We start from the raw sequence: 27834 nt of genomic DNA, 5'->3' as shown, positions 1-27834 counted from the left end.
TGGGTACACTACACATCACGATAGGGATAGTGTTACAGACACGCCTATGCCGACGTCCTCTTTCGGTCCCCGAAAGACAAGATGCAATACTCTGCTGTTACCACTGGATGTCGGACTATATGCCCAGCATGTGATTCTAAGCAGATTAGCAAGCATTAGAAAATACATTTGTTAATAAATATTCGATAACAATGTATCAATTGTTAGTTATATAATCATTGGATACCCAGTGTTCGTCGTTATGTAGACAATCGCTGCTCCCGAATCGAATTGCAGCTAACTGCTTCTCCTCTTCCAGCTGATATAGTCTCTGCTTGCAGGCAAATTAAACAGCTGACACAAGGCTAACTACAGGCACTGTGGGTAACTGCTATCCTTGCACCCACTCTCCATAGCCACATCAAAAAGTAACCAAAAGTCTTAGTGTAAGAGGTTTAGGGTGATACAAAAGTGTCCCCATGCACTGCATTGTAAGATGCAGTGTACACTATAAGACAAAAAGGGAAACAGTTCACAAGTACTGACTGTATGAAGGACTAGTACATTTCCCCATGACAAAATAAGCAAAAGGCCAGGGAAGTGAAGCTGAAGACAACTTCTCTGTGGGAGGGGTCCATTGAATATGGAAGGAAAGTTGCCTATAAGGGAAATCCTTTCTAATGAGCAGTGTGCTGAGCGCGCAGACAAAATGAACTGAGGTACAGGGGAATTAGGGAAGATTGTATGTAGTGACCCTGTGGGAGACTACACCAGCCTTGTCCTCTTGGCAATAGGGAACCCAACCTTTGGTATATGCCTGTACTGCACAAGTTGGTAGTGTGACTGAGCAGCCAGACTGATATCAAGAGGGGTCAGTGTGAGCTGTAGAGATGCAACAGAGATTCACAGTGACTGGTATTCAAATAACACTTGTACTATACTCAAGGATTTCCAGTAAAATTATTATTTATTAATTTAAGTCATTTTTAAAATAAGCTTTCTTTAGAAATGGCAATTGGCAACAATAAAAACACACTTCAACAACACTCTCCTTCAGTTTCAGTTCAGTAAGTAGATGCCCTTTTGGGTTGGCACACAAACACTTCCTACACCCTAATGTGACTTCAATCGTTAGGAAACTGGGGACATTGATATATCACGTTTTGACATTTAAAGCAATACTGAGAGTTGTGGCAATGGAAAAGACGGTTAGGGAAGGAAACAGAGGTTAACAAGTTTCTCTGAACAGGTAAGTACTTTACAATCCCCCAATTAAGTATAGGTTAACCCTTTCCCAGCTATACAAGTAACCTATGTATGACTTTTTTGAGGGACAAATAAGCAAAGTAAAAGGGTCAGAAGAGTCTGCAGGGAGCCAAGACAGCCAATGTCTAAGGGAGCTGAGGCACTTCTGGAAGATGGCACAAAAAGTATTGCACAAAGTTATAGAGAGTATAGAAAATAATCACTGTTGGGCCACAAGCTGGGAGGTTTGTGAAAAGCAAAGATACAAGCAACTCTGGAAAAGGCAGCTACTTCAAGTCTCCAATCAGAGCAAGCAAGCTACACACAACAAGAGGTACCTCTAGTTTAGACCGTACCTTGTGTCTGAAGAAAAAGGTCCAGGTGGCTTCTGTTCCTGTTGCAGTCCTGCAGATCCTGTCTTCCTGGGGCCTCAGTCGTGGGGACAAGATAAAAGATGTATGGGCACTCCTGCACTGCGGTTTGCAGGTCGCCAGCAGCAATGGGCTAACTTCAGATCAGGGGAACTTGGCGGTTACAGCTAATCGCAAATAGTACCACTGCGGTTCTCTGAAACGTTATGGGCTCCCCTTGCTTCTGGGGTCCAGCACTCTGTTGAGGTGGCTCAGGCTTCGGAAGTCCTGCTTCGAGGGAGTCTGGAGGATCTTCCTGGAGCTCGGGTACGACTTAAAAATGATGGACTTGGTTCCAGCAGCAGCAAAGAGGTACAGCCAGCAGGAAGAGGGGTTCCAGGCAAGTTAGTCTTGGGGTTGATTGGTCCCACCATCCCAAGGGGAGAAGTCCTCCTTTCCGGGCTTCTCTAGTCGATTCGAAATTTGGAGCTTCAGCAATGCAGCAGGGCTTCACCGGGCAAACCAACGGCCCAGGAGGGTGCAGCAAGCTTCTCTTCCAGTTTCCTCTTCAGTTCCGTCGTCTAGTGGTCGACTCTGCCTTCCCTGCAAAAGACCTTGGCTTTTATTCACATTTCTTCCAACCATTCGCAACCTAGCTGTCAATCACAGCAGGCTGGCTGTCCTCAAAGGACAGCCAGCCGGCCAATCACCTTTGGGTACATTCCTGTAACCAAGGAAACTAAGCACAGGGGGTTTCGGGAACCTCCCTCGCTTTCTGCCCTGCCAGACACGCTGAAGCCAGAAGTGGGCTTCAGCAATGAACCCCACCAAAGTCAAAACTAACAAAGGAACCAAACCTGGTTTGGCGCGCAGAGTAAAACCTAAGAAGGACCTCACAAAAAAAGACTGGGGCAATTTTGACAAAATGGGCACCCATGTGTGCAAAACTGTAGCTGAGGATTCAGCCTGCGGTAAAAACACACAATGGTAGGAAAATTATTTGTAGTGAGGGTAACATAAAAATGTTACATGAGAAAGTAGACCAAGGGGATACTAGGTAACCGCTCCAGCACTCCACATAAGATGGGTCTACAAAGTAACAAAGGTAAATGAAGTCAATTTCACTTTACTACGCTTGGAAACAGTTTATCCAAGAGAAGGTATTTAAACCTTAAGAGAAATCCAAAGGACTTCTCTCTGACACGGCACTGAGGGTGCTGTGTGTCACAATACGAAAAGGTGATGCCTATGCAGTTTGTCAGATTCCAAAACTAAAAGAAACAGAGGTCAAATCAGAGAAAATACATGAGTTGAGAAAAAGACTCACTAACTCCAGGATGAAAAACCAAAAAGCCCCAAAGTCCAGCAAAACAGCTGGGCGTTTCTAAGGTAGAAGGGAATTGCCACAGAAATGAGAATTTCTGTTAAGGGGCACAGTGACATAATATATCAAGGCATAAAATAAGCTGTGTCTCATAGCAATTTGCTACACAATTCTGTAGGTTTGCTAATAAAATGGGCACTTGTGTAGCAAAGTAAGCTATTTAAGTTGCCCTCTTCATTTAAAACACAGCTCGCCCTGCATTCCTTTCTTTTCCTCTGTGCTCTTTTCAATCTCTTTTCTCTGTTGACTTCAAGTACTAATGCAGCAGTAATCATCTCGTCCACTTAAGTGCCAAAGGCATGTTAAATGTTAAAGGTCTTTGTACCGCGCACCGTCACCAACGGAATTGGTCCCCCGCCCGGCGCTCAGGCAGATCTGTGAACGACAAAGGTGGGATGGGTTAGTAAGGTGAAGAGGGAGTAGGATAGTCAGAGGAGTGGTGTTCTTTTGGCAGCTTCAACTCGGTATACACCGGGTGCTGAGCTTTGGTGCGGGTATCGATCGGAGTCAGTCCGCGTGTGCTGTTCAGGTTTATGTGTTGTTGCAGTGTTGTGAAGTGCGTGCGGCTTGTTGTGCGAGACATGGTTGTGTGAGTTTTTGGAGTGAGATAAGTATGCAGAGTTTGAGCTCATATTGGTTAGTGGGTAACCTGACCTTTACCATGCTAACATTTACAGTTCTGTCCGAGTGTGGCATTTGTTGGCCCTCACATTCCCATGTAGACGCGGGGCAGGCCAACACCCAGGACTCCATCCAGGTGAGGTCATGGCAACATTCACACTCCCACCAAGATGCGGCGCAGGCTAGTGTCTAATGACCGTCCAGGTGTGGTCATGCTAACATTCACGACTCCATCCGAGCGCCACGCAGGCCGGTGTTCACAACTCTAGGTGTGGCACATGTTAGCATTTACGTTTTTCTAGGTGCGGGCATGTTATCCTTCAGTCGATCGTATCCAGATGCGACGCAGGCCAACTTCTATCTAGATGCGTCTGCCGGTCTGGATATGTTCGTCCGGTACGTACCAGTGGGAGAGTCAATTGGGCTTTCGTGTGGGTCTAGGTATGTGGTCAGTGTCTGCAGCCTTCCTTTGTGGCTATTTTCCATGATGTCTTACGCTCTGTCGAGTGGTTGGTTCTTTGGTTTGAGTGTTTGTCCAATTTGAGAGTGGTCGAGGTTGGAGTTATTTTCATCATTGTTTTAATGTCTGGGCGTTCTAGTGCGTCTCCGTTGTGGTTACGCTTTGAAGAGCCATGATTTGAGGAGTTTCCTGAATGCTAGGTGGTTTGTTGTATTCCGTATATTCTTAGGTAGGTCATTCCAGGTTTTGGGCGCCTGGTGAGAGAAAGACGATCCTCCGAGTTTTTTTCTGTTGTAGGGTTTTGGTTCCAGGCGTATGTCGGTGCTTGATCCTAGTGTTCTTGTCGCTTAGGAATTCTGCGCCTTGTTTGTGTATTGCTCTGTGCGTGTTGCACATGGCCTTGAACTTTATTTGCTGTTTCAGTGGTAGCCAGTGTAGTATTTCTAGCGCGGGTGTGATGTGTTCTCTTCTGGGTAGCTTGAGGAGGAGTCTGGCTGCTGCATTTTGTATGTGTTGCAGTTTATTTTAGAAGTCGTTCGGGCATGCCCAGGTATAGGCTATTGGCATAGTCCACTCTGGACATGATCAGAGAGACGATGGAAAGTGTTTTGTTGGCGAATGACAGGAACGGTAGGATCCTTTTTGCTGCTCGCAGGAGGAAGAAACATTTCTTGATTACGGAGTTTACTTGTGGCTCCAGAGTGAGGTTGTTATCCATGAGGACCCCTAGGTTTTTTACCATTGATGATGGTTCTGGTGTGCTGCCGAGCTCTCTTGGCCAGGGGATGTAGTTGATGTCTCCTCCTTTATTGAAACAATCATCTCTGTTTTGCCTGGGTTGATTTTGAGATGGTTGAGGTTCATCCAGTTGAATATGTCACAAAGGCAATTCTCTAGTGTGGTGTTTTCTTCTCGGGTGTCTTGTATGTGAAGATTATTTGAGTATCGTCGGCGTAGTTGTAGCATGTGATGAGTTTGATTAATAGGTACATGTAGATGTTGAATAGAAGCGGGAGAAGGATGATCCTTGTGGTACTCCGCACGTGGAGACTCTGGGTTTGGATTTACAAGGTTTCATCCATATTGTTTCTGTTCTGTTTGTTAGGAAGGATTTGATCCATTGTAGGGCAGTGTCCGTTATCCCTAGTCCTTCTAATCTCTTTATGAGGATGGCGTGGTTGACAGTGTCGAAGGCTGCAGACAGATCAAGGAGAATCAGGGCGGTGCTGTTGTCTGAATCTGCGTTTGTTTTTAGGTCGTCCCATATTGAGAGGAGAGCCGATTCTGTTCCTCTCATAGGTCTGAAGCCAACTTGTGCCTGGTCTAGTAGGCAATGCTCTTCTATGAATTCTTGGGTTATCTGGTAGACGTACGTTTCTAGTAGTTTGGCTATGTAGGGTATGTTGGAGATGGGTCTATAGTTAGATAAGTCTTCTACGTTTCCTGTTGTGTCTTTGAGTAGTGGTTTGATGTAAGCCGATTTGAAGGCCTGCGGTACTTTACCTGTTGAGATTGAGAGGTTGAGGAGGTTCCTGTGGTATTCCATGGGGGTTCCTTGTTTGAGAATTGTTTTGTATATGTCCGGGGGACACGGGTCTTCTGGAGAGCCCGATTTGTTGCTTTGGTTTACCAGTTTGACAAAAGCCTCAACTGATATTTCTGGGAAGCTTCGTAGCTTATTTGCGTGTTCCTCGTCTGCGTTGGTGGGGTTTGAGCTGTGAACGCTTGGTCTGTTTTGTATGGTGTGTTGGATGGAGGTTATTTTGTTTTTGAAGTCGTCACCAAGGTTCTCGCAAAGTTTTGTCAATGGGATTGGCGTGTTGTTGTAGGCCGGTGGGTTTTTTATTTCGTTTATGATTTTGAATAGTTCTTTTTGAGCGTTTGGTGCTCTGAAGATTCAGTTGTCGTAATGTTTTCTCTTTGCTTTTTGTATTTCCTTTTTATATGCACGGATCTGTTCTAGGTATTTCAATTTGTTTGCGGTGGTGGTGTTGTTCCTCCATTCAGATTCCAGTTTTCGGTTTTTCCTTTTCATGGCGTTGAGTAGTGGGGTGAACCATTTTGCTGTAGTTTTCTTGCGTGATGGGGTGAAGGGCTTTTCTTTGGCGATGTCGTCAAGGGTTGTTTCGATCCAGGTATGAAGTAGGGCAACTTTTTTGTCTAGGTCTGCTTCTTCCATGGTTGATGCTTGTGGTTTGCTGAGTTGTAGGAGCTTGGTTAGATTGGAATTTTTTATGGTTCTCCAATTTCTTTTCATCATGATGGGTTGCTTTTCTTGTTGCTTTTTTGTTGGAGCGGCCGTTGTGATTATGAACGGAATAAGGAGGTGGTCGCTGCAAAGTTTTTGAATTGGGGGTGCCGTGGTGATGAGATCCTTGTTGGCGAAGATTGCGTCAAGTGTGTGCCCTGCTGAGTGGGTTGCTCCTTTGACTAGTTGTTGTAGGTTCATGGCTGCTAGTTGGGCGGTTAAGGATTTTTGTGTGGTTGTGGTTTATTCGTCGAACCAGTTGTTGAAGTATCAGAGGATGATCAGGTGATTGTAGTTGATGGCTAGGGTAGCGATTGCTTCCGTGAAAGCGTCTACGAAAGTCGCATCGTAGGTTGGTGGTCTATATATCAGTATGAATTTCAGGTTGGTTTTGGGGTTTACTGAAAGTCGTAGTATTAAGGATTCGCATTTATCGATGTTTAGTGGATCTTCCATTTTGATGGCCAGTTGTTCCTTGTGGATGATCGCTAGTCCCCCCTCTTTTGGATTTTCTGTTTGTTTGGATGCATTTGAAGTCTTCGGGCAGGCAGTTGTTCAGGGTGATCTTGTAGTTGTCTAGCCATTTTTTGGGTACAAATAGGATGTCTATGCCTCCTTCTGACAGGAGGTCGTATATTTCCGTTGAGTGTTTGGACATTGACCTTGCGTTTATTAGGTTACAGTGGATTCTCTGGGTGAGGTTTTGTTTTGAGGTTATTTGAGTTTGTAATTGTCTGTTTGTGGAGTTTCTGCATTGATGTCGGTAGGATGAAGGACGGCGACAGCTGCTTCTTCATTGAAGTGGTCTAGTAAGTTGATAACGGGGCCGATTTGTCTTGGTGTTTCTGCTGTGATGCTACTCGGATGAAGATCAGCGGTGGTTTCTTCATTGAGTCCGGTTGTTGGGTGGGGTGTGGCTTTCTGGTTGTTGGTACTTCGCTGTATTGTGCGGGATGTAGTGGAAATTGATGTTGCCCCTCTGTTCTTGTAATGTAAGGGGTAATGTGGTCGGGGCCCTCCCACTCTTGTTGAGTGCCCGTGTCTTTTTTCTGCGTGTATCAGGAAATTATTTGTATGTTTCGAGGTTTCCGTGTTGGGGTGTCGGTGTACCGTGGTTATTGTGAGGTACGGTGTGAGGTATAAGGATTTTTCTCTTGTGGATTTTATTGCGGTTGAGGCTGTTTCAGGCGTGCTTTCTTCCAATGGGGCTGTTTCTTGTGGGTTCTGTCGGTGCTGTGTGATCGCGTCTCTTGTTGCATGATCTTGTTCTCTTTCTCAGTGTCCTTTTCTGGTACGGGCCATTTTCCAGTCTAGGTGCAGGCGTGGTATGGTGGTTGGTCCTTTATGCTGTGCTGAGCGCTCGCAGTGATCTCCGTTTTCCTTCTCTGGATACCCTGGGGTGTTCCCTGGCTCAGTGTTTTCTGTCAGTGGGTAGGGTATGTTTCCTAAGGGTGCACTGTCGGTGGGGGGGGCCAAGAGGGTTAGGGTGTTAGTGGTCTGCTGGTATGGGATTTAGTTGGGTTAGGTAGTGGTGGGATTCCGGGATTGGTAGAGTATTGAGCTAAGCGCAGTTAGATTATTTGGGAGATCTGTATATAGGGTGAGAGTCCTATCAGTGCAATCTAAACATCACACAGTGCCGTTTGGAGACAAGGCCCCTGCTAAGTTTGAGAGACCTGCACAGTGGGAGAGACGTCCACCAGCGCAATCTAAACGCCACCCAGTGCAGTTTGGAGACGGGATCTCTGTAAAGCGAGAGACCCGTGCAGTGGGAGAGAGGCCTGTCAGTGGGTTGTGGGTCAACTGGTTGAATCTAAATGGTCGACAGGACAAATGGTCGACACCAAAAGGTCAACAGGTCAAATGATCGCATTTTTTTAGTTTTTTCCCTTTTTTTATTTTTTTTGGGGGGGTTCCCCTCCCCAACCCCCTTTTCTCTGCTAAAAACCCCTTTTTTTCCCTAAACGAAAACCTAAAAAATATATATAACTAAAAAATAAAATTCTATCATTTGTCCTGTCGACCAAATTGTGTCGACCATTTGTCTGTCGACCATTTGTCTGTCGACCATTTGACTAGACACCCTGTCAGTGCAATCTAAACATCCTCCAATGCAATTGGGAGACAGAACCCCTGCTAAGTTTGAGAGACCTGTATAGTGGGAGAGAGGCCTATCAGTGCAACCTAGACATCATACAATGCAATTAGGAGACAGAACCCCAGCTAAATTTGACAGACCTGTATAGTGGGAGAGAGGCCTATCAGTGCAACCTAGACATCATACAATGCAATTAGGAGACAGAACCCCTGCTAAATTTGACAGACCTGTATAGTGGGAGAGCGGCCTATCAGTGCAGTCTGGGGTCACACAATGCAATTTGGGCGCAGAGGGCCTGCTATCAATGCTGTTTGCGGCAGTTGGCAGTGATTACATTGATCGGCATTGGTTTTGTCGAGTGGTCCGGTATCTGGGGGGGGGGAGGGGAGCTCTACCTCTCCCCAACCCAAGCCACCCTACCTTATGGGTCCTTGTAGTTGCTGGTTGACGGCTGGCCACTGGCTTCCCCTGCGGACACCTGCTGACACTTCCTGGAGCCTCCTCTGTTGGAGCCTCCCTTGGCCTCGGGGTCCTTAGCCGCAGGGGGCTGCCGGGCAGAGGGCTGCCCTGGGAGGACCAGTGATGAGGGGCTCGAGGCCCAATCACAGCGGGGATGGGCGGGTTGGGAGGCGGGAGGGGAACAGGGACCAGGAAGCGGGTGGGGGTGGGAGAGGGATGCTTCAGGGACCTGGGGACCTAGTTTAGGCCAAAGTTACTAGCGAGCGCCCAGAAGTGGGCTTTCTTACCTCACGCCGGCTGCCTGCAGTGAATGCAGGGGCCGGTGTGAGGAGGGTCGATAGACCCTTTTCAGTCAGGCTCACGGCCCAATCACAGCGGGGATGGGTGGGTTGGGAGGGGAACAGGGAACAGGAAGTGGGTGGGGGGTGGGAAAGGGACGCTTCGGGGGCCTGGGGGCCTAGTTTAGCCCAAAGTTACTAACGAGCGCCCAGAAGTGGGCTTTCTTACCTCGCGCCGGCTGCCTGCAGTGAATCATGTGTGGGAGTGGTAGGCAAGAATGTATATATATATATATATCAGACGAAGGGTGTAGGGTGAAACGCGTTGTTCTTTTCTTTGTGTGCAACGTTGCTGCTGCCTTCCATGACCAATACTTTTAATGAATAAAGGACTTCCAATCTGCACAGCAAAAAATGTCTCATGCATGGAGTTGATAAGGACTGATGAAGTTTTTCCACACAATCAATGCCGGAGTGCTGCTACGCCATAGACTGGGATACAGTCTTTCTTGTGTTTTAATTATAATATATATTTTTTTTTTATTGAGCATTTTTCTGTATAGAACATCAGATGCATAACAGAAGCATGATCAAAAGCATTAACATGGAAAACCAACAAAAAACATTCCCCTTTCCCCCCTCCATATACCCTCCTACGCCTGCCCGGAGTTCAAACGGGTTGTCGGCAACAGTTTAGGAGGCTACTCAGGCTCCTATATTCGTGAATGACGTGGAAACGCATTCATCTCTGTCATTTGTAAGCCTTGTTGAAGGAAGCCCACTCCATTTCTCTACTCGGTGCAGTGTCGTGCAGGTTGGCCGTTAGGTTTTCCATCTCGTACAGGTCTTTAGCTTTTCTGGCCCAGGTTACTTCGGTCGGGAGAGAGTCCGATTTCCACACTATAGTTATGTAGGCCCTGGCCGCCAAGAGCAAGAAATGTGTCATGTGTGGCACCCTTTTCCATCGTTCGTCTTGCAGCTCTAGGCCAAATAAGACCAATCTGGGGTCACAGTCTTTAGGAATCCCCTCGATCATCCCAATCCAACCCAGGACCTCTTTCCAGTACGTTGGTGACTCAGGGCAGGCCCACCACATGTGCCAGAAATCAGCCCCGGCACCGCAACCTCTCCAGCACCTGCGGCTAGTTTGAGGGAACATTTTAATAAGTCTTTTGGGGTCAAATTGCCACCTATGCAGCAGCTTAAGTCTGTGCAGTTTGTACTGAGATATGAGAGATGTTTTGTGATCTGATGTTCAGATTAGAGACCATAGGGCGTCTATCATTGGGCCCATGTCCTTCTCCCACCTTTTTCTGAGGCCCCCCCCCTGTTTTATTTCCTCTTGCCTCCAGGAACGCCATATATAGCCTTGAGGTGCGGCCCTTGGTGAGGGTCGATTTGCTTAGAATTTCGTTCCCAGGGGGTAAAGTCTCTCTCCAGCTTGTCCTTCCATCTCGCCGACAACAGAGTCCCCTTGAGCTGCAAGAATTTAAACACATCTAACGGCCCAATTTGCAGGCCTGATTCCAGTTCTTGTACAGTTATACACCCATTTGGCTTTATCATCTGGCCAACTCTTTCCAGTCCAGCTTCGTATAAACTCTGGAAGCATATTGGGTCTCTGATGTCATCCCGAATCGGCGGCGCCCATAGACAACTGATGGGGGGCGGCCAGGTAGTGAGTCCAGACATTTTCCTCTTGCACCACCAGAGTCGCATGAGGGGGCCCATTGCAAAGTGATTGATGACGCTTTTTGGGAAGGATTTCCTTGGGGCCCATAACCACTCACCAAGCAAGACTGGCTTCATTCGATAGTTCTCAATGGCCACCCATTGCTTTTGCTTGTCTCCTCATAGAAGCAGTACCAAGGCCCTGAACTGGGTGGCTCGATCGTATGCATGCATGTCTGGCCTTCACTTTGAGACCGGCCAATTTGCCAAATTTCTGAATCATTTGAAAGACTTTCGGAATGTCTTCATGTAGGTTCGGTAAGTACAGCAAGATATCGTCCGTGAACATTGCAAGTTTATTCTCTGCTGCACCTATCGTTCCCTGGTCATGGTGATCTCCTTTGAGACTTTGTTGTTTACAATCACCCTCCCTTTCGGGGATCTGTACAGAACCTGAATCCCTCTTATGAATGTCTCGCCAAATTCCATGTACCCTATCAAACGCTTTCTCCGAGTCCATGTGGAAGAGAGCTTCGTTTCCCTCGATTCGGTATTTTCCATACCATCCAGGGTTCTCCGCATGGCATCCGCCCCCTGCCTACCTTTTATGAAACCCACCTGGTCTGGGTGGACTAGGCAGGGCATAATGTCCTTCATGTGTGAGGCTAACATCCTTGTATATACCTTAGTATCCACGTTCAGGAGTGATATGGGTCGGTATGATTTCCAGCACTTGAGGTCCCTCCCTTCCTTGGGGATTACTACTATGTGAGCAGCAGAGAATGAGGGTGGTGCCCCGCCCGTCTCCCTTATGTGGTTAAACAGCCTCGCCAGCTGAGGGGACAGGATGTCTGCAAAATGCTTACAGAATCTAATGCTATATCCATCCTCTCCCGGGGCCCCTGCCCCCTGGCGGATGTCTCTTTATGGCTGCCTCACTTCCTCCGGGGTAATGTCAGACTCCATGAGGGCAAGTTCTGTGTCCGTCAGATGCGTTAGCTTGGCTGCTTTAATATAGTCCTCCATCGCACCCCCAACTCGGACCCCCTCCGTTGAGTATGGGGTTTCATAGTATTTAGCAAATTGGTCCGCTATTTCTTCTGCTGAACGTACCAGACCTCTTCTGTTTGAAGCCCCTCCAACCATCTCTCTGCTCTTGAGCTCTGAGTCTAAACGGCTAGCATTTTGTCGCCCTTGTCCCCCTTTTCATAGAATTTGTTTCAAAAACTTCACTTTCTTACTATATCCCCCTTCCCCAACACCTTTAGTTCTTCCCGTTTTTCATTGAGAGTTGCTAGGTGTTCTCTAGCGCATGACCCCTGGTCATGTAGTCTCCCCTCCAGTTCTATGATCCCCCTCCTCAGTTTATCCTCAAGTAGCTTGCGTTCCTTTTTACGACTTGCTCATTCTCTTATAAGATGACCTCTCCATACTGCCTTACCCGCGTCCCACATCGTGTCCATGCCCACCTCCCCGTTATTATTAATTTGGAAGTACTCCTCTTTTGCTGTACGCAGCTCCTGGTCTTATAACTTATCCAACCACAGGGAGTTGTTGCATTTCCACCTGGTGTTCCCTCTGCCCATCCCCTCCATTTCTAATGTGGCTATGACCATATTGTGATCTGTCCATGCTACTGGGCGGATCATATCATGCACCCTGGATGTGTGTTCTTTATTAATCAACAAGTAATCGATTCTTGTGAAGGTGTTGTGGACCTCCGACTTAAACGTACATACTTTTTTCTCCCGGATTGCATCTCCAGAGATCCACTAACTCCCCCTGAAGCCGTGTGGCTGCAAACTTACTGGTTGCCTCCCTTGGGATACTCTATCTGCATCCCTGTCTGCTGCCGGTCCATTCTGGGATCCGCCCAGGTGTTAAAATCCCCCCCTACCACCACCAGCTCTTCAACCTCCCCTCTCAGGGCGGCTAAGATCTCACATTGAATGCCGCCCGACCTTGGTATGGTGCATAGAGCCCCATTAGCGCGATTCTCGTGGCTCCCCATGCACCCTGCACTATAATCAGTCTGCCTTCTGCTGCCCACTCTATTATTGGGTTCTCTATTCTAAAAGACTTACTGAGAAGGATCCCCACCCCTTTTTTATTTCCAGATGCCCAGAATGTTTGTCCCAGCCCTCTACCTCTCAATGGTCTCTCCCTGCTTTGAGTCTTGTTTCCTGCATAAAGAGTACATCCAGTTCCGCTCTTGCCCATTCTCTTGTCAGTAGGGACCTCTTAGTTGGCAAGATAAGCCCTTTGACATTCAACGTATCATCCCTTAAAGTAGGCCGTCCCATCCCTGATTCACATTGTTCTTCCATTGTTACACTGTCTCATGCTGTCCCTTTTGACCCTGATCCTTGACTCACACCCCTTCCTTCCCATCCGTGATGCCCCACTGGAGTTGCTTAACCGTTTGTTCCCCTCCTCCCCCGTACTCCCCATAACCATCAACTTAGTTAACCGAGTAAACTGAACCGTAGCCCTAGATGGCTACTATGGTCTTATGACTTGAGATGCCCTCCTATTACTGAGGGCCACCAGGGTTTGAACACCGCCCTCCCCTCGGGTATCTATTGGTTGTCCTGACCTACTTTTCCCTTCTTTTCTCAGGAATATTTCTCTGTGCGTGTGTCACCTTTGATTCTTGTGTGCCAATGTCCCTTATGATCCCCACTATCGTACCTTTTTCATGGTGGCTTTGACGGCGACACTGGGTTCGGCTTAAAGTATTTCCTCCCGACTTTGGCCCTCCTTTGTCTGCGTGGGGTTCCTTCTTGATCTTCCGTGGGGGATGAGATGCTTCTTGTGGACCCACGGGCGTCTGAGGCGCAGGAAGGGGCCCTTCCCGGTGTCCTCACTTTGTACTGGGCTCTCTTCTATGGGGTGGGCACTTTACCACCCAATATGATGGAGTATCTCCTTCGGTAAGCCCCACGACGTGGTGCCACGTTGTGTTTCCTATGTCCTTACTGGTAGGACTGTTTGTCTCATTGATACTTGGAGCTTGCGGGTGTCTGCCGCAATATGTAGAGCAATTTTGTTTGTTCTGCTTCTGCCTCCAGGGCCTTATTGCTGCGCCGCCTCTCTGAGCATCTCAGTGTTTAAGCCTTCCAGTATGGCTCTTTTCTCCTTTTGGGTCCTCAATTGCACCCAGTGACCCCACTCCCTTTATGCAGTCTGGGGCCCGCTGGTTTATGCTGGGCTCCCACAGTCAGATCTCTCTAGAGCTCTGCTGAAGCCGTTTCCTCCCGGCATTCACTCTTTCTCTGCTCCCCGGTGTGTTCGCTCCTATTAGTGGAGCCATGCCCCTCCGCCACCCCAAGCGGATCACTAACCTCTGGAGTTGCAATGCTCCTATCCTGCCTCTGTCCAAGCTCTTCCATTGCTGCGTGATCCCCGCCCAAGTGCGGCATTCGCTGCGTGTTCTCAGCTTGGGAGGGTGTTCCACTTTCAATCCTTAGCCAGGGGCTCCTGCAGTGCCTCTGTTGGCCCGCGCTGGCATTTTATTGCGGCTCCTCTCCGCTGCTATGGGGCCGCGTCGCAGCCTTCCTCTGTGCACCTCTCCCTGGAGTGGGGGCCGGTCTCACCCGCCGGTCCTCTACAGACGTCCCTTGTAGATCTGCTGTGGGATGCTTCAGAGTCTCTCTCGCCCTAGCGCTGTTCAGCTGGCGCACCCCCCCCCCTTCTCTGTCTCTGTCACAATGGGGCTGTGTTTCTGGTTTCTCGTCTGAGTGATCTCGCGGATGCTGTGTCTAAAGCCCGCGCTTGGGTTTGGCATCCGCTCCTCCTCTCAGCGTGGTTCGCTTCCCTTGCGACTCGGCTCCTGGTGCCTGTATGCCTTCCACACGGGTGCTGGCGGGATTCCGCAGGGACCGCTGGGCAGTTTCCTCCTATGTGGTTTCTACTTCGAAACGCTGACCGCTGGTCACTGTGGCTCACAACGAGTTGTCACTTCAACTTAGCCTGCCATTTTTCGGCAGTCCGTCCGACCTCTGTTTCTCGCTTTTCACCTTCTTGTCTCTGGTAAACGGGATCTAATCATCTTCCCACACGATTGCGAGCTTCAGGCAATCGTTGCCTTCTGCACCCCCTGGCGGTCTCAACTTTATATTTTTTTAAAAGACAGTCCTGCAATTCCATTCCTAACGCTGCATCAACTCCATGCTTTACAGTAAAGTTTAGGTTATTGTACCTACATTTCATAGTGTCAACTATACATCATTTTGTTGGGGAAGATTCATCATATTGACTTATGAAAATGTACATGATCACATGATCAAATGCTTTTGATGGCAACCCTAATTCTGTAACCTGCAGGTTGCATACATCTTGCAATTGGTGCTCCCATGAGCAAACCCATACTCCTTGACATTCTATGACGTTCTGTATAATCACTGTTGCTTTATACCAGGTACCCTGAAAGTGAGACGACCACAAACTACAATATTTCACCTTGTTTGCCCAGTTCTATGCCTGCTACGTAGTCCACTCGGCTTAGTCTTTCTTGCCTCTTACATAACAAATACACAAAGCAAACTAGATGCTTACGCAAAGTAGTGATCAATAGTTCCATCCAGTCTGTACATCTACAGATCTACTGCAATACCAAACACTGTAGTTGGCCTCCAGAGCTTGCTTTGCTTTAGGATTGATTGTGTTATATATAACCACCTGCAGAGACAGCTGGCCAAACTGTTTTCAGAGCCTTTTTATCTGATGTATTTGTGTCCATTCATGCAGCTAACCTTCTACATTTTACAGACACTCATCTATGGCTAGCAAAGTCTTTTTGCCCACTCATATAGTCAAGTTGCTTTGTATGTAGGGTGAGTAGCATTTGCAAGAGATGTTTGAAACTTATTGAACATTTACTTTGTTTGCAGTGTTCACTGTGCATCGCTGGCCTCTGGGTGGCAGTAGTGATCCAAACAAAGTGGATTTGTAGTGACATGCACCATTTTACAGAAATCACATTTTTTATTTGTTGTCCTCTCTTATGCGTAGAGTGCATTTCTCTCAAGTTGAATAGGTAAACTAAGTTACCCGACCTGCAGGTCTAGCTGAAGAATTTGCAAGGCCTGACTCCTCTCACTAATGTCTTATTTCAGTAGTATGCAAAACTGCTATATTGTTGCTCATTTCATGTCTTTGGTACAAATAATTTCTGGTGACATTACCAATATCTGTACAATATTGCTAATCAAATCGGTCTGTTTGCTATTCAAAAAAGAATTAAATTCTGCTAATCAATTTTTGAAAACGATATATATATATATATGTATATATATATAATACAATACTCACCGTAATCATTTCTGGTGCTTGTATCTGCTTAGATTCACATGCTCTGCATAGGCAGACATCTAGTTCTTTTAGAATCTCGAAAATGGACGTCGAAATAGGGCGTGCCAGTAATACTATCCCTAGTATGACGTCCCCTGTACCCATGATCCCTGACGTGTATAGGTCCCTCAGATTGTATTTTTCTGACATGAGGTTGTATGAGTAACGCGAGTACAGCGTTCCCAAGCAGCTAAAGCTCATATAACATCTAATCACCTTCTCTCAGGGGAGGCAGGGTGGGTGCATGTGAATTTAAGCAGATACAAGCACCGGAAATACAATTACGGTGAGTAATGTATTCCTTCTGATGCTTGTGTAATCTGCTTAGATCACATGCTATGCATAGATTAGCGAGTAGTGTTATGAGAAGGAGTAGCGGCAAATAGATGTTTTAGCACTGCTTGTCCCACCTGTTTATCTGTCTTGGAGTGTGTGTCAATGCAGTAGTGCTGAGTGAAGGTGTGAACTGAGCTCCATGTAGCTGCTTTGCAAATGCTGTCTAAGGGGACATTTGAAATAAAGGCTAGAGTAGCCCCAGTACCCCGTGTGGAGTGGGCTCTTGGTGTAGAAGGTAGCGTTGTCTGATAATGAATAGCATAATTGTATACATTTCACTATCCATTTGGAGATTGCTCTTTTGTAAACACGTTCTCCTTGTCTGCCTGTAGCCATGGAGACGAACAGTTGATCAGTCCTAAGCGGTTTGGTCTTGTCTACATAGTAGAGAACCGCCCTCCTAACATCTAGTGTGTGGAGTTTGACCTCGGATGAGCTAGTTGGTTTCTGAAAGAAAGCCAGAAGCTCAATTGATTGGTTAACGTGAAATTTGGAAACAAATTTAGGGGAGAACCTATGGTGAGTCTGTAAAACCAATTTGTCTTTACGGATGACAAAGAAAGGGTCCTGCACTGACAAGGCCTGGAGTTCGCTGACTCTTCTTATGGAAGTAATAGCCACAAAGAAGGCAGTCTTGTAGGTAATGTGTCGAAGGGTAGCTTGATGCAAATGCTCGAAGGGGGGTCGCATGAAGTTTGCTAGTAGCACATTTAGGTCCCACCCAGGTGAGGGATTGGAGATTGGATGATGTATTCTCTTCACTCCTTCCATGAACGCCTTAATGACTGGCACTTTCCACCATGAGACTTTACTTTGAGAGGCGGTATAGGATGATAAAACTGCTAGATGGACTTTTAGAGAATTAAAGACTAAACCTGAATTTAGCAAGTAGGTTAGAATGTGTGATGGAGTACATTCTATGGCGTTGAGTTGCTTAGATTGGCACCAAATGACGAATCTCTTCCACTTGTGAATATAGCAGTGTCTGGTGTTCGGTTTACCTGCTTCTTCCAGGATATCCACACACTGTTGTGGAAGATTAAGGTGACCGAACTCTATGACTTCAGGAGCCATGCTGATAGGTTCAAAGAGTGAGGTTGTGGGTGTATGGTTGTCCCCCGTGCTGAGTCAACAGGTTGACCTTTTACGGGAGCTTGATGGGATCGCACATCGCCAGTTTGCGCAGATGTGGATACCACGCTTGTATCGCCCACAGAGGAGCAACTAGGATGAGTGTTATCTGATCCATGTGTAGCTTGTTCACTATTCTGCTGATTAACGGAGTCGGGGGTGGGGGGGGCCGAAGAGCGTAAGCAAATTTCTCTGACCAGTTCATCCCAAGTGCGTTCCCCCTTGGAGTTTGGTTGGGGGAATCTGGACGCGAAGTCTGGGCATACTTTGTGTCCTCTTGTAGCGAACAAGTCTAGAGAAGGGTAGCCCCAGAGAGAGAGAAGAAGTGGTCTACCGCGTCTGTGTGTAGCTGCCACATGTGTTCATCTGGCAAAGGATCTCTGCTGAGAGAGTCTGCTAGAGTGTTGAGTACCCCTGGAACATGTTGGGAGGACAGGGACATCCCTCGTCTGAGTGCCCACTTCCATATTTTCAGAGCCAGTTTGGACAGATTTGGAGAGTGTGTACCTTGGTGACATAGAACATTGCGGTGGTGCCATCTGTTAGGACTTGTACCGACTGGTTTGTCAGATGGTCCTCGAAGGCTTGAAGTGCCTTGAAAACTGCCAATAGTTCCAGTACATTGATGTGTTTCTGTGCTGTCACTTGTGACCACAGGCCGTGTGCTTTGTGCTGAAGGTAGTGGGCCCCCCCACCCGGAAAGTGATGCATCTGTTGTGACGACCGCTTGCGCTTCGTGAAAGGGTTTCCCCTTGAGCAGATTTTCCCTTGACTACCAGCGTAATTTCTGAACCAGTGTAGGCGAAACAATCATTAGATCGTCCCACTGACCACTTGCCTGAGACCATTGTTTCGCCAACCACTCCTGCATTGGTCGCATGTGCAGGCGCGCATGGGGGAACCAAGTAAATGCACAATGCCTAGTAGACGCATTGCTTTGCGTACGCTTATCCGGAGACCGGCTTGATACTGGGGTATTAGCCGAAGCATGTTTTGTACTCTTTCCATGGATGGGAAGGCTAAGTCTGTCTTTGTATCTAATACAGCTCCTAGGACCTGTTTGGATCTGTTTGATACCAGACTACTTTTTCTTGTTTATTGAGAAGCCCAATCGGAAGAGAAGGTCTATAGTTCTCTGCGTGTTTAGTTTGCAAAGTTGGTAGGTTTCTCCTGTGATCAGCCATCCGTCCAGGTAAGGGTACACTGGGATTGACTCCCTGCTTAGGTGCGCTGGCACCACCGCCAGTACCTTGGTGACCACCCTTGGAGCCGAAGCTATCCCGAAGGGCAGCACCTTGAACTGGTAGTGCTGGTCTGCTACTTTGAATCTCAAGAATCTTCTGTGTGCTGGGAACATTGAAATATGAAAATAAGCATCTTTCATGTCCAATGCTGCCATGTAATCCCCCCGTTTTAACAGAGGGATTACTTCTTGTAGCGTTGTCATGGGAAATTTTTGAGGTTTGACAAACTTGTTTGCCGGGCGCAGGTCTACTACCGGGTGCATGGTTAGATCTTTTTTTGGCACAGGGAAGTACGTTGAATAAATACCCTGGTTTACCTTGTTGTACTGCACAACCTTGATGGCGTCTTTGAGGAGTAGAGTCTTGATCTCCTCTACCAGGATGAGTTGTTCTTACTGTGATGGTCTTTTCTGTCACGGGGGGGGGAGGTTTGAAGGTCTTTCTTGAAGTTCTATGCAGTAACCTCCTGTCACTGTCAACAACACCCACTTGTCTGATGTTATCCCCTCCCATGCGTGGGTGAAATGTGATATTCGTCCCCCGACTGGGGAGGCATGGGAGGGGACCTGTAGCGGGCTCATTGTTTGGAGTGTGTTCCTCCACCTCTGGTGGGGGAGCCTCTCCCTCTTCCGTGACCTTTGCGCTGACCCCTGGGGTAACCCTGGGACGCGCGTTGATTATTGTTCCACGAGGAACCTTGGGACCGACTGAATCCGGTGCCTCTTTGCGCGTTTTGGCCACGAAAACATCGAAAATGATTGCCACCCCTCTGGTTGGTCCGTTTGTCAGCTGGCTAAGGGATTTAAGTGTCTCATAATCCTCCTTGGCAGATTTAAGAGCGTCCTCAACTGCTTTTCCAAACAACACATTTGGCTCAACAGGCAAGTTGAGCAGGCTAGCCTGAGTTTCTAGTTTAAATCCTGACTGTCTAAGCCAGGTGTGACGTTTCAGAATAGTGGCCTCAGCAACAACGCGCCCTGCGTTATCCGCTGCGTCAAAGTTGTTCTTTAGTAGGATGCCAGCTGTTGCTCTGCCTTTGGCAGCCACAAGGGAGAGCTTGGACTTAAGTGGTTCTGGCGCTGATTCAGCAAGGGCTGTAACCTCGTCTCACTTTGTGCAGTCGTAGCTTGCTAGTAAGGTGGAATTATTAGCAATATGTGCTGGGTATGCCACTGAAGAGGCTATCTTCCTTCCCATATCATACAGTTTACTTTCTTTGTACGGAGGAGCTTCGGACAAGGCCAAGTGGGTACCGGCACTCTTGCGGGTAGTAGTAACTACCAGAGAGTCTGGTCTAAGGTGACCCTTACATACAAAGGGTCGGAAGGTGCTGGTCGAAAAAGTTTTTAGATCCTGGGGTTTACTGCCCTGGTCTGATTAGGCAGCTCTAGAAATGGCTGAATCCTTTGTACCGACTTGAGTAGGGGTATAAACTGAAAAGTCTGTTTCTTATCGCTCCAAGATGTTTTCTGCGAAATCTTGATCTTGTTGGGTGTCCTGTTTCAATCCCAAAGTGTTCAGCAGCCCTGAGAAGTATGCCATTGACTAGGGGCTGATTGTCCACCGTGGAATCGGGTAAAGTAGGGTCTTGCGGGGGTGGAGAGTCCATGGCAAAGACCACCGACTCAGTGTCAACCTGATCTTCCCCTGCATCGACGTAGTCAATGTCCTCATAATAAGGGTTATCCTCATTTATGTACTCTTCTTCTCTTGCATCCAGATTGTAAAGGTCAGAGGATATGCGAGGTGTCTTGTGGACTGGTTCGTCATATAGTGCCCCTGAGGGGCGAGACACTTTTCCCTGACGGTTGACTAGACAAATTTGGTTGGGCAGACAGGCTTGACTGAGTGAGCACAGGTGTTGTGTTTGAGCTTGACCCCTGGGTAGTGGGAGGCATGTCTGCCAGACTTTGGAGAGCTTGGGGGTGCTCTTCGAAATAATTTGCTAGGAAAGTAATGCGCTGCATAACTATCTATATCTTGGGCAGACCACTTAGCTGAACTGGGGATAAACCCTGGATAGGTAGACGCAGGGGTAGAGGCAGGTATCTCACTATATAGCTCGTCTTCCTCCAAATAGATAGGATCAGGCTGATGTGTCGGATCAGGCTCATCTCCTAAAATCTGTCCACCAGGCCAAATTCTAGAAATCCATCTCAACAGATGGTTCCAACCCAGAAATCAAAGCCCATCCGATGTGGAGGACGGGGAGAGGACAGATCAGCTTAGGAAGAATGTCTAGCAGCCAGAAATCAAAACTGGAGCCAAGGCTATGGAACCCAAGTCCAACCATTATGGCCAAATATATTCCGAAAATTGCGGCAGCTTCTGTGTGGCGAAATCCTGCAGCATGTAAGTAAACCTGCAGAGTTCAACAGAACACTGAAACCTGAGGCAATGTTAGCGTTTTGCCCCTAGAAATGCCCTTTTACTAATGGGCTGGCATAAGCTAGCCCTCCAATCACACACCACTGTCAAAACTGACTGACAAATTGAAGGTGTAATGGACCACAGGAATCGAATGAAGGATTTGACGAGCATAGCTATAATCAGATGCTGGGTGTCTGGTATCAGCCAGTAAGCAGGTGCTACCTCTGGAAACAAGCTTCGACATAACATCTCAAATGGAAGTTTGATTTGTGTTAACAACTTTCTGCCCTTATATATACGACACAGTATGCTATAAATGTGTTCTAGGCATGTTCTGGAGCTCCTTCATACAGATTACCGAACACCCAGTTAATGTTATATAGGTATCCATGTATAGCTCCAGTGAGCAGTCAAGAGTAGTTCCTGGTTGATGCTGGTGTCAAGCTAAATAGGCCTTACCTGGACGAGAACCAATGCAGAGCGACGAAAACTGAGGTATAATAAGACCACAACCATTACACACCATCCATTACCACAGTTCTGACGTGGAGTTGCAACAGGCATCAACAAAATCAGAACCACAAAACGAGGATATAATACACCACAACAATGCTCCAAAGAAGGAGTTTCAACAGACAACTATAAACATGACCAAAACATGAAGGTGTAAATGACCACAACCAATACAGTATGCCAACATGAAAGTGCACTGATCCACTGACAATATACAGCTCTAATCAAATTGCTGATGTCCCTTACCAAGAATAGGTCACTGAATATATTATCTACACAAAACGAAGAGTGTTTACCTGTCCCTCGTAGAAAACCTCCTCTGGAAAGGGTACTGGTTCAGTGCTTAGCTCACTTCTAGGGACTAGACCGCGCACATCATTGTAGAATTGCACCAAGCAGCCAAAATCTTTCACACGTGCAATGAATCCATGGACTGTCATGCCAGGCTTTGCATCAAGGTAACTTGAAATGACTGGCAAACTGGAATCGATCAGCGTCTTCTTCAAAGTCAGAATCAGCTTTTTTGCCTCAGGAAAAACAGTCAATACCTGGGAAGAGAATTAGATAAAATTAACGTGGAAATGGGAACTGTATCCACTGACAGACATTCGACCAACTACTGTCATTTTTATTAAACACATGAATTAGCTAAATAAAATCACCTATGTAAAACTAATAGCAGCACAAGTCACCAAGATCATCTCACATACTTTCATACAGTTTATCCTTTCCCTACTCACCTCGAGGGACCATTCTGGGACATGACATAAGCCACAGCGTCAGGGGCTGATCTGTCCAGAGTAGGTGGTAGTGGGGACAAGAAACCTTCCTGACCCGAAGTAGGCAGCCTACCAGGCATATGCCAGAGCCGAACATACTCTAGAGCTGGGAAGGCTGCACAATCCCTGAACACTCTACATGCGTCTTGATTGTTCACACTGGTACCAGTGTCTGTCAACCAATGCCTTACACCCTCATTACTAGCCCCAGAGTTCATAGTTTTATTTCAGAACTATATGAACTCTAAAGCAATGCGGTAACGGGGGGAGGACAGCAGGCTGCAGGAGGACATCAACGGCATCGATACAGATCTGGACACACTGGCACCGGTCAAATCCAGACAAGAGAAACAGAACACCACGGTTCAGAGTGAGCAGAATACCAAACCAACAGCAAGCGTGACAGACTTTTCAAAATGCTGCTCATGAAAAGGGGATGGGCGTAATAAGGGCCTATATAGCTGTGGAATGTGATTGCCCAATGAAGGGGAAAAGAACAGGTCTAGATTGGGCCCAAGAGATCTGTGGGACGTGGACCCATTGGAGGGAGGCACAGAATGTTACAAGTATAAAGACACATAGGAGCAAAACCGAGCCAAAGGTTTACCAGTGAGATCAAGAGATGGACCGAGAGACCAGGCAGAGGACGGAACATGGAGCGGAGTACTGAGTCTGTTGATGAGTTGGATACAGAGTGCAGGAGAGATATTGCACGAGTGAGAGAGGTACCATGCGCAAAGGTTTTGCCGGCTGAGGGGGATCCAGGGTGAATAGTGAATTACCTAAAGCGAATACTTGTGAGAATCTAAAGCGGAAAGGAACTTGTTGTTTATTTGGTTACATCAGGCCCTCGAGGTGAAAAGACTTTGAGAACAAGGAGACTTGTGCGTCGAAAGCCATGATGCTATTGCTTGAACTGTATCCTCGTGCTAAAGAAGCCAGAGATTGTGCTACGCTCGAGTGAACCGCATTGCCCCATGCTGAAAACGTGGGGAAGGGAGGCCAACGGCCTAAACATCCTGACCTATCATTTGAAACACATCATTCTTTTTCATAACCTTGTTTCCCACACTATTTGGATTAAGAGGTAAGGACTGGCAATAGAAAAACTGAAAATGTGTAAAGAAAAATGCCTTTGTACTAAAGGAATGAAAGCTGAGTTAATACAAAGTTTGTTGGATAACCAAACTGTGAGTTGGACTGTAACCCCTACTCCTATAATTGATCTGGATAATAATGATGGTCAAAAGAATAACTCTTATCTCTCATCTTCCAAAACGTGAGGTAGATGTGAATGTTAATGTGATTGTTGATCCACCTCCAAACCGCCTAACCTCACCCCCACCTATGTCTAACATGTAAGCTGAGCTGGTTCTAGAAATATTTGTTTTGATTCACTTAAGAACCTTTACACAATTATTCAGTCAATATTCATAGTTTAACATTAAAAGATAAATACAAACATTTAAAAATGTTTAAAACATTTGGCATTTAAAACGTTTGACATTTAAATGTATAAACCATTTAAGAAAATTTAGACATTTAAGACATATCCAGCATTTCTACCAACATCACATAGTAAATCTATTGTCATCAGTATGAGGGTACAACATAGGCGTAACTATGGTCAGGTCCTCAGTATATCCCACAGTTCACTCCAGATATTAAATAGTGCCATGTGAACCCCCTCTGAGTCAAATTCAAACAATAAGCCCAGAATTCGTCAGACATGATATCATAATGGTCCACAAACTGCCCCAGCAGCGTCATGTAAAGGGATGCCCACCTTGGGCATGCTGTCAAGACGTGCCTAGGGGTTTCAACATTAGATTCCAGCACACACACTACAAATTCTGTTTTTTTCTATGATTTTTAAGCGCCTCCCCCTGCAGTGCCAACACACAGAGCTGATTGGTCTGGGGCCGTAGTCTAAAACTTTATACAGCTGGGCTTGAACATCTCAATAGATAATACGGAGTCTTGAGGTATCGATATGCAATATTCTCAAGATATTTAAAGTTGCGCAATGTAGCTAGATGGGTGTAGTCGTTTGTCCAGTCCCGTTGCTGTAACTTATTCTTAAACAAGGCTTTCAATGTATCAAACCTTGTACCCAGTGCAAAGTCAGGGTGCCAATCGATCATGGTAAAGCATGCCACATTAAGTTTATTAAAATCATCCCCCTTGCTGTTACATGATCGATTCGCCCCCGTTCTTTTGCCCAAGATTTTCAGAATTGGACACTTAGGATCAGTTCTCATCTTAATGAAGAGTATGCCTCTTCTGATCAGTACCTGGCTAGATAAAGACACCAGGCCGAATTCCAAACGGAGGTAGGCCATTGATGTTGAGGGGTAGCCTCAGGAGCACCCCCAAAAGAAACCCTCAATTATATCTCGGAATGTTCGATTTGGCAGTGCGAGGGCTTCTCGCCCATATAGTATTGCCGGGGCAAAGCTTTGTTTGTATAGCCTTATAATCCCTTCCATAGAGTAGCCTGCAGTATTATGTGCAAATTTATTGATAGCAAATGTAAGCTGCCTGGCTTTACTCTGTTTACCGGCAATGAGTGGTCTATAATCGCTGTCTGCCTGCCGAGGCATACCTAAATATAATAAATATAAATAATTTGGCACATATTCAGTGCTTTGTATATCAGTGGTAATGCGTACTTTACTGAATGGCCTGCTGGTGACGACCATCATTTTTGTTTTTGCTGTGCAAATTACCAACCCATTTTCATTTGCATATTCTATAAAGGCCGTGAGCTTATTTTTTGATCCATGTATGGTGCGGTCCAACAAAATGAGGTTGTCTGCATAAAGTAAACTAGTGATGGCAGTATCACCCATTTTTACAGGGCAACCTTATATGGCAAGCAGGTGTGCGGGGAGATCTGCCAGATATAGGTTAAACAAGGGAGCCAGGACACACCCTTGCCTGACACCCATGTTGATCACCACAGCTTCTGACAGTTTACCCTCACTTCTTAGACTTATTCGCACAGAACTGATCTTATGGAGAAGTCTCAAGATTGAAAACAGCCATTCCGGGCAGCCATAGTTACAGGTGACATAGTGTCTAATTTGGCACTGAAGTCCACATATATTATATACAAGCGCAGATTACCTTTGGTAGAGGCTAATCAGCAAATCCATAACTCTGATATGTGGTATTGCCGAGCCTGGTCGGAGGCCTGTCTGGGTACAGTGTAATATATTATTTTCATCTACCAAATGCGGCAGGGCCTGTAATACAAAGTTACAGAAAAGTTTCCCAGGAACATCGAGCAGAGAAAGGAGCCTGTAATTCTATGGCCTCCGCCTGTCTCCCTTTTTATATACAGCTAATAAAATTGCCTGCTGCCATAAAGCATGAACTCTCCTCTCCACACACACTTTATCAAACAGCAGTTTTAACACTGTAACCCAAGCATCAGGGTCTTCTTTCAGCACTGCATTCGACACTCCACTTGGTTCTGGCGCCTGTGATCCCTTCAAACCCACTATTGCCTCACGTATATGCACCCAGCTAGGGTGTAGGATCCATGGCACAGATGGTATTTCTACTGTGTTTGTCTCCCCTGCAGCAGCATATTTGTACCCTAAAAAAGAACCAATTCAGGCTCTGCTAAGGGGTTAACCACGGCATGCCTAGTATTGCCTTCAGCCTGGGACAGTATTTGCCAAATAGGTCTAATTTGGCCTGTACAGAGAACATTTGCTGCCATTTTGCATTTAACTCTGAATGCCTCCTTCTCCAGAGCCATTTCTTGTAATCCCTTTTAATGTGCCCGAGTCATGCCTCACGAATTCCGCTTTCTTCCAGCCCAGCCTTTGCATATCTGAACTGGTGTCTCATGGGTCGCTTGGCATCTCTAATTTCAACATCAAAGAGTTTGCTTTCTCAGCTCCATGGAGGGCCACACAGTGCACTATACTTGATCCTGTCTGGTGAGCTAAGTTCTTAAGATAACTACCAATCTCAACTACCCCTAGGGGTGCAAACCAGTCCATCTCATATTTTATCAAATGGTTTACTGCCTTTGTACTTTTAGTAATATTGCATGGTGTCCAAAAAATCCTATTCCCCCTGTGGTTCGCCACCAGACCCTCTCCCCCATAGTGTCTTCCCATGGGATTTCCTAAGTCTATTGTTAGAATCAATATATAATGGTCACTATAATCAGTCTGCCAGGATTCTAGGGATAGAACTCGTTCAGAGCATGTATTACTCCCAAAAGATTAATGTAGAGACTTTTGTGCCTGTTACAGATAATTCTAATTTCTGTGTTAATTCCTGAGACCCCCAGCTCTTTTGCTGGACTTTAAGACTTTTCAATTTTAACCCTGGAGTGATTGAGCCCTTTTTCTCACTCATGTGTTTGGACCTGATTTGGATAACGCATTTCCTTTGTTATTGGAGTCTGACAAACTCCATAGGCATCTACTTTTTGTATGACACAGCATCTTCAGTGCAGTGTCACAGAGAAATCCTAAATATTTCTCATACGGTTTAAATACCTTTTCTTGTGTGAAGTACTGTTCCCAAGAGTAGTAAAGTGAAATTGACTTTACTTCGCTTTTCTCTTTGTAGGTCCAGCACACACCATTTTATGTGGAATGATGGGGGGGTTACTTAGTAGCCCCTTTTCCTACCTACTCATGTCACTACTTTAAATGGCTGGTGGCAGTGGTTTAATTTTTCTACCATTGTGCTTTTCTACTGCAGGCGGAATTCTCAGCTGCAGTATACCACCCATGGGTGACTATTGTCAAAATGGCCCCCCTTTGTTAGTTTTGCCTTTGGCGGGCTTCAGTACTGAAACCCGCCTCTGGCTCCAGTGTGTCTGGAAGGGCAGAAAGTGAGGGAGGTACCTGAAACTCCCTTGTCCTTTGTCTTTAGGAATTACTGAATGCACCCAGTCCTGATTGGCTGGCTGTCCTTTTAGGACAGCCACCCTGCTGTTTTGAGTGACAGCTAGGCTGTGAATGAATGGGAGAAACCTGCTTAAAAGTCAAGGGTTTTGGGACTGAAGAAAGAGTCGACCTCTGGCAAGAAAAACCTGACGAAGAAACCACGAACGAAGCTTGGTGCATCCTCCTGGACCTTTGAGTTGCCCGGTGAAGCCCTGCTGCTGTGCTGAACTCCTTTTTCTGATCGACAAGAGAAGCTCCGAAAGTGACTTCTTCCCTTGGGTTAGCGGGACCAACTTACCCCACGACGAACACCACTGGACCACCTTCCTTGGGTATACCGTCATTTGATCGTGGGACTTTTCATCGCAGGGTTTTTTACCGCAAATTTTATTTAAAA

The 27834-nt window shown here is 46.6% G+C and overlaps 1 protein-coding gene across 1 annotated transcript in view; it reads right to left on the bottom strand.

Moving 5' to 3' along the window:
- The window catches only part of PDCD11 (programmed cell death 11), a 1291633-nt gene that overhangs the window by 886892 nt on the left and 376907 nt on the right, over positions 1-27834 (bottom strand). The window contains exon 13 of the mRNA XM_069611704.1: positions 22036-22287. Coding sequence (XP_069467805.1) covers positions 22036-22287 — 252 coding nt within the window. The remainder of the gene's footprint in view (positions 1-22035; positions 22288-27834) is intronic.

Source organism: Ambystoma mexicanum, chromosome 8, assembly GCF_040938575.1.
Source record: "Ambystoma mexicanum isolate Mex_15411 chromosome 8, UKY_AmexF1_1, whole genome shotgun sequence".
In the NCBI taxonomy this organism is placed as follows: Eukaryota; Metazoa; Chordata; class Amphibia; order Caudata; family Ambystomatidae; genus Ambystoma; species Ambystoma mexicanum.
This window is presented reverse-complemented; position numbering and strand designations above follow the sequence as displayed.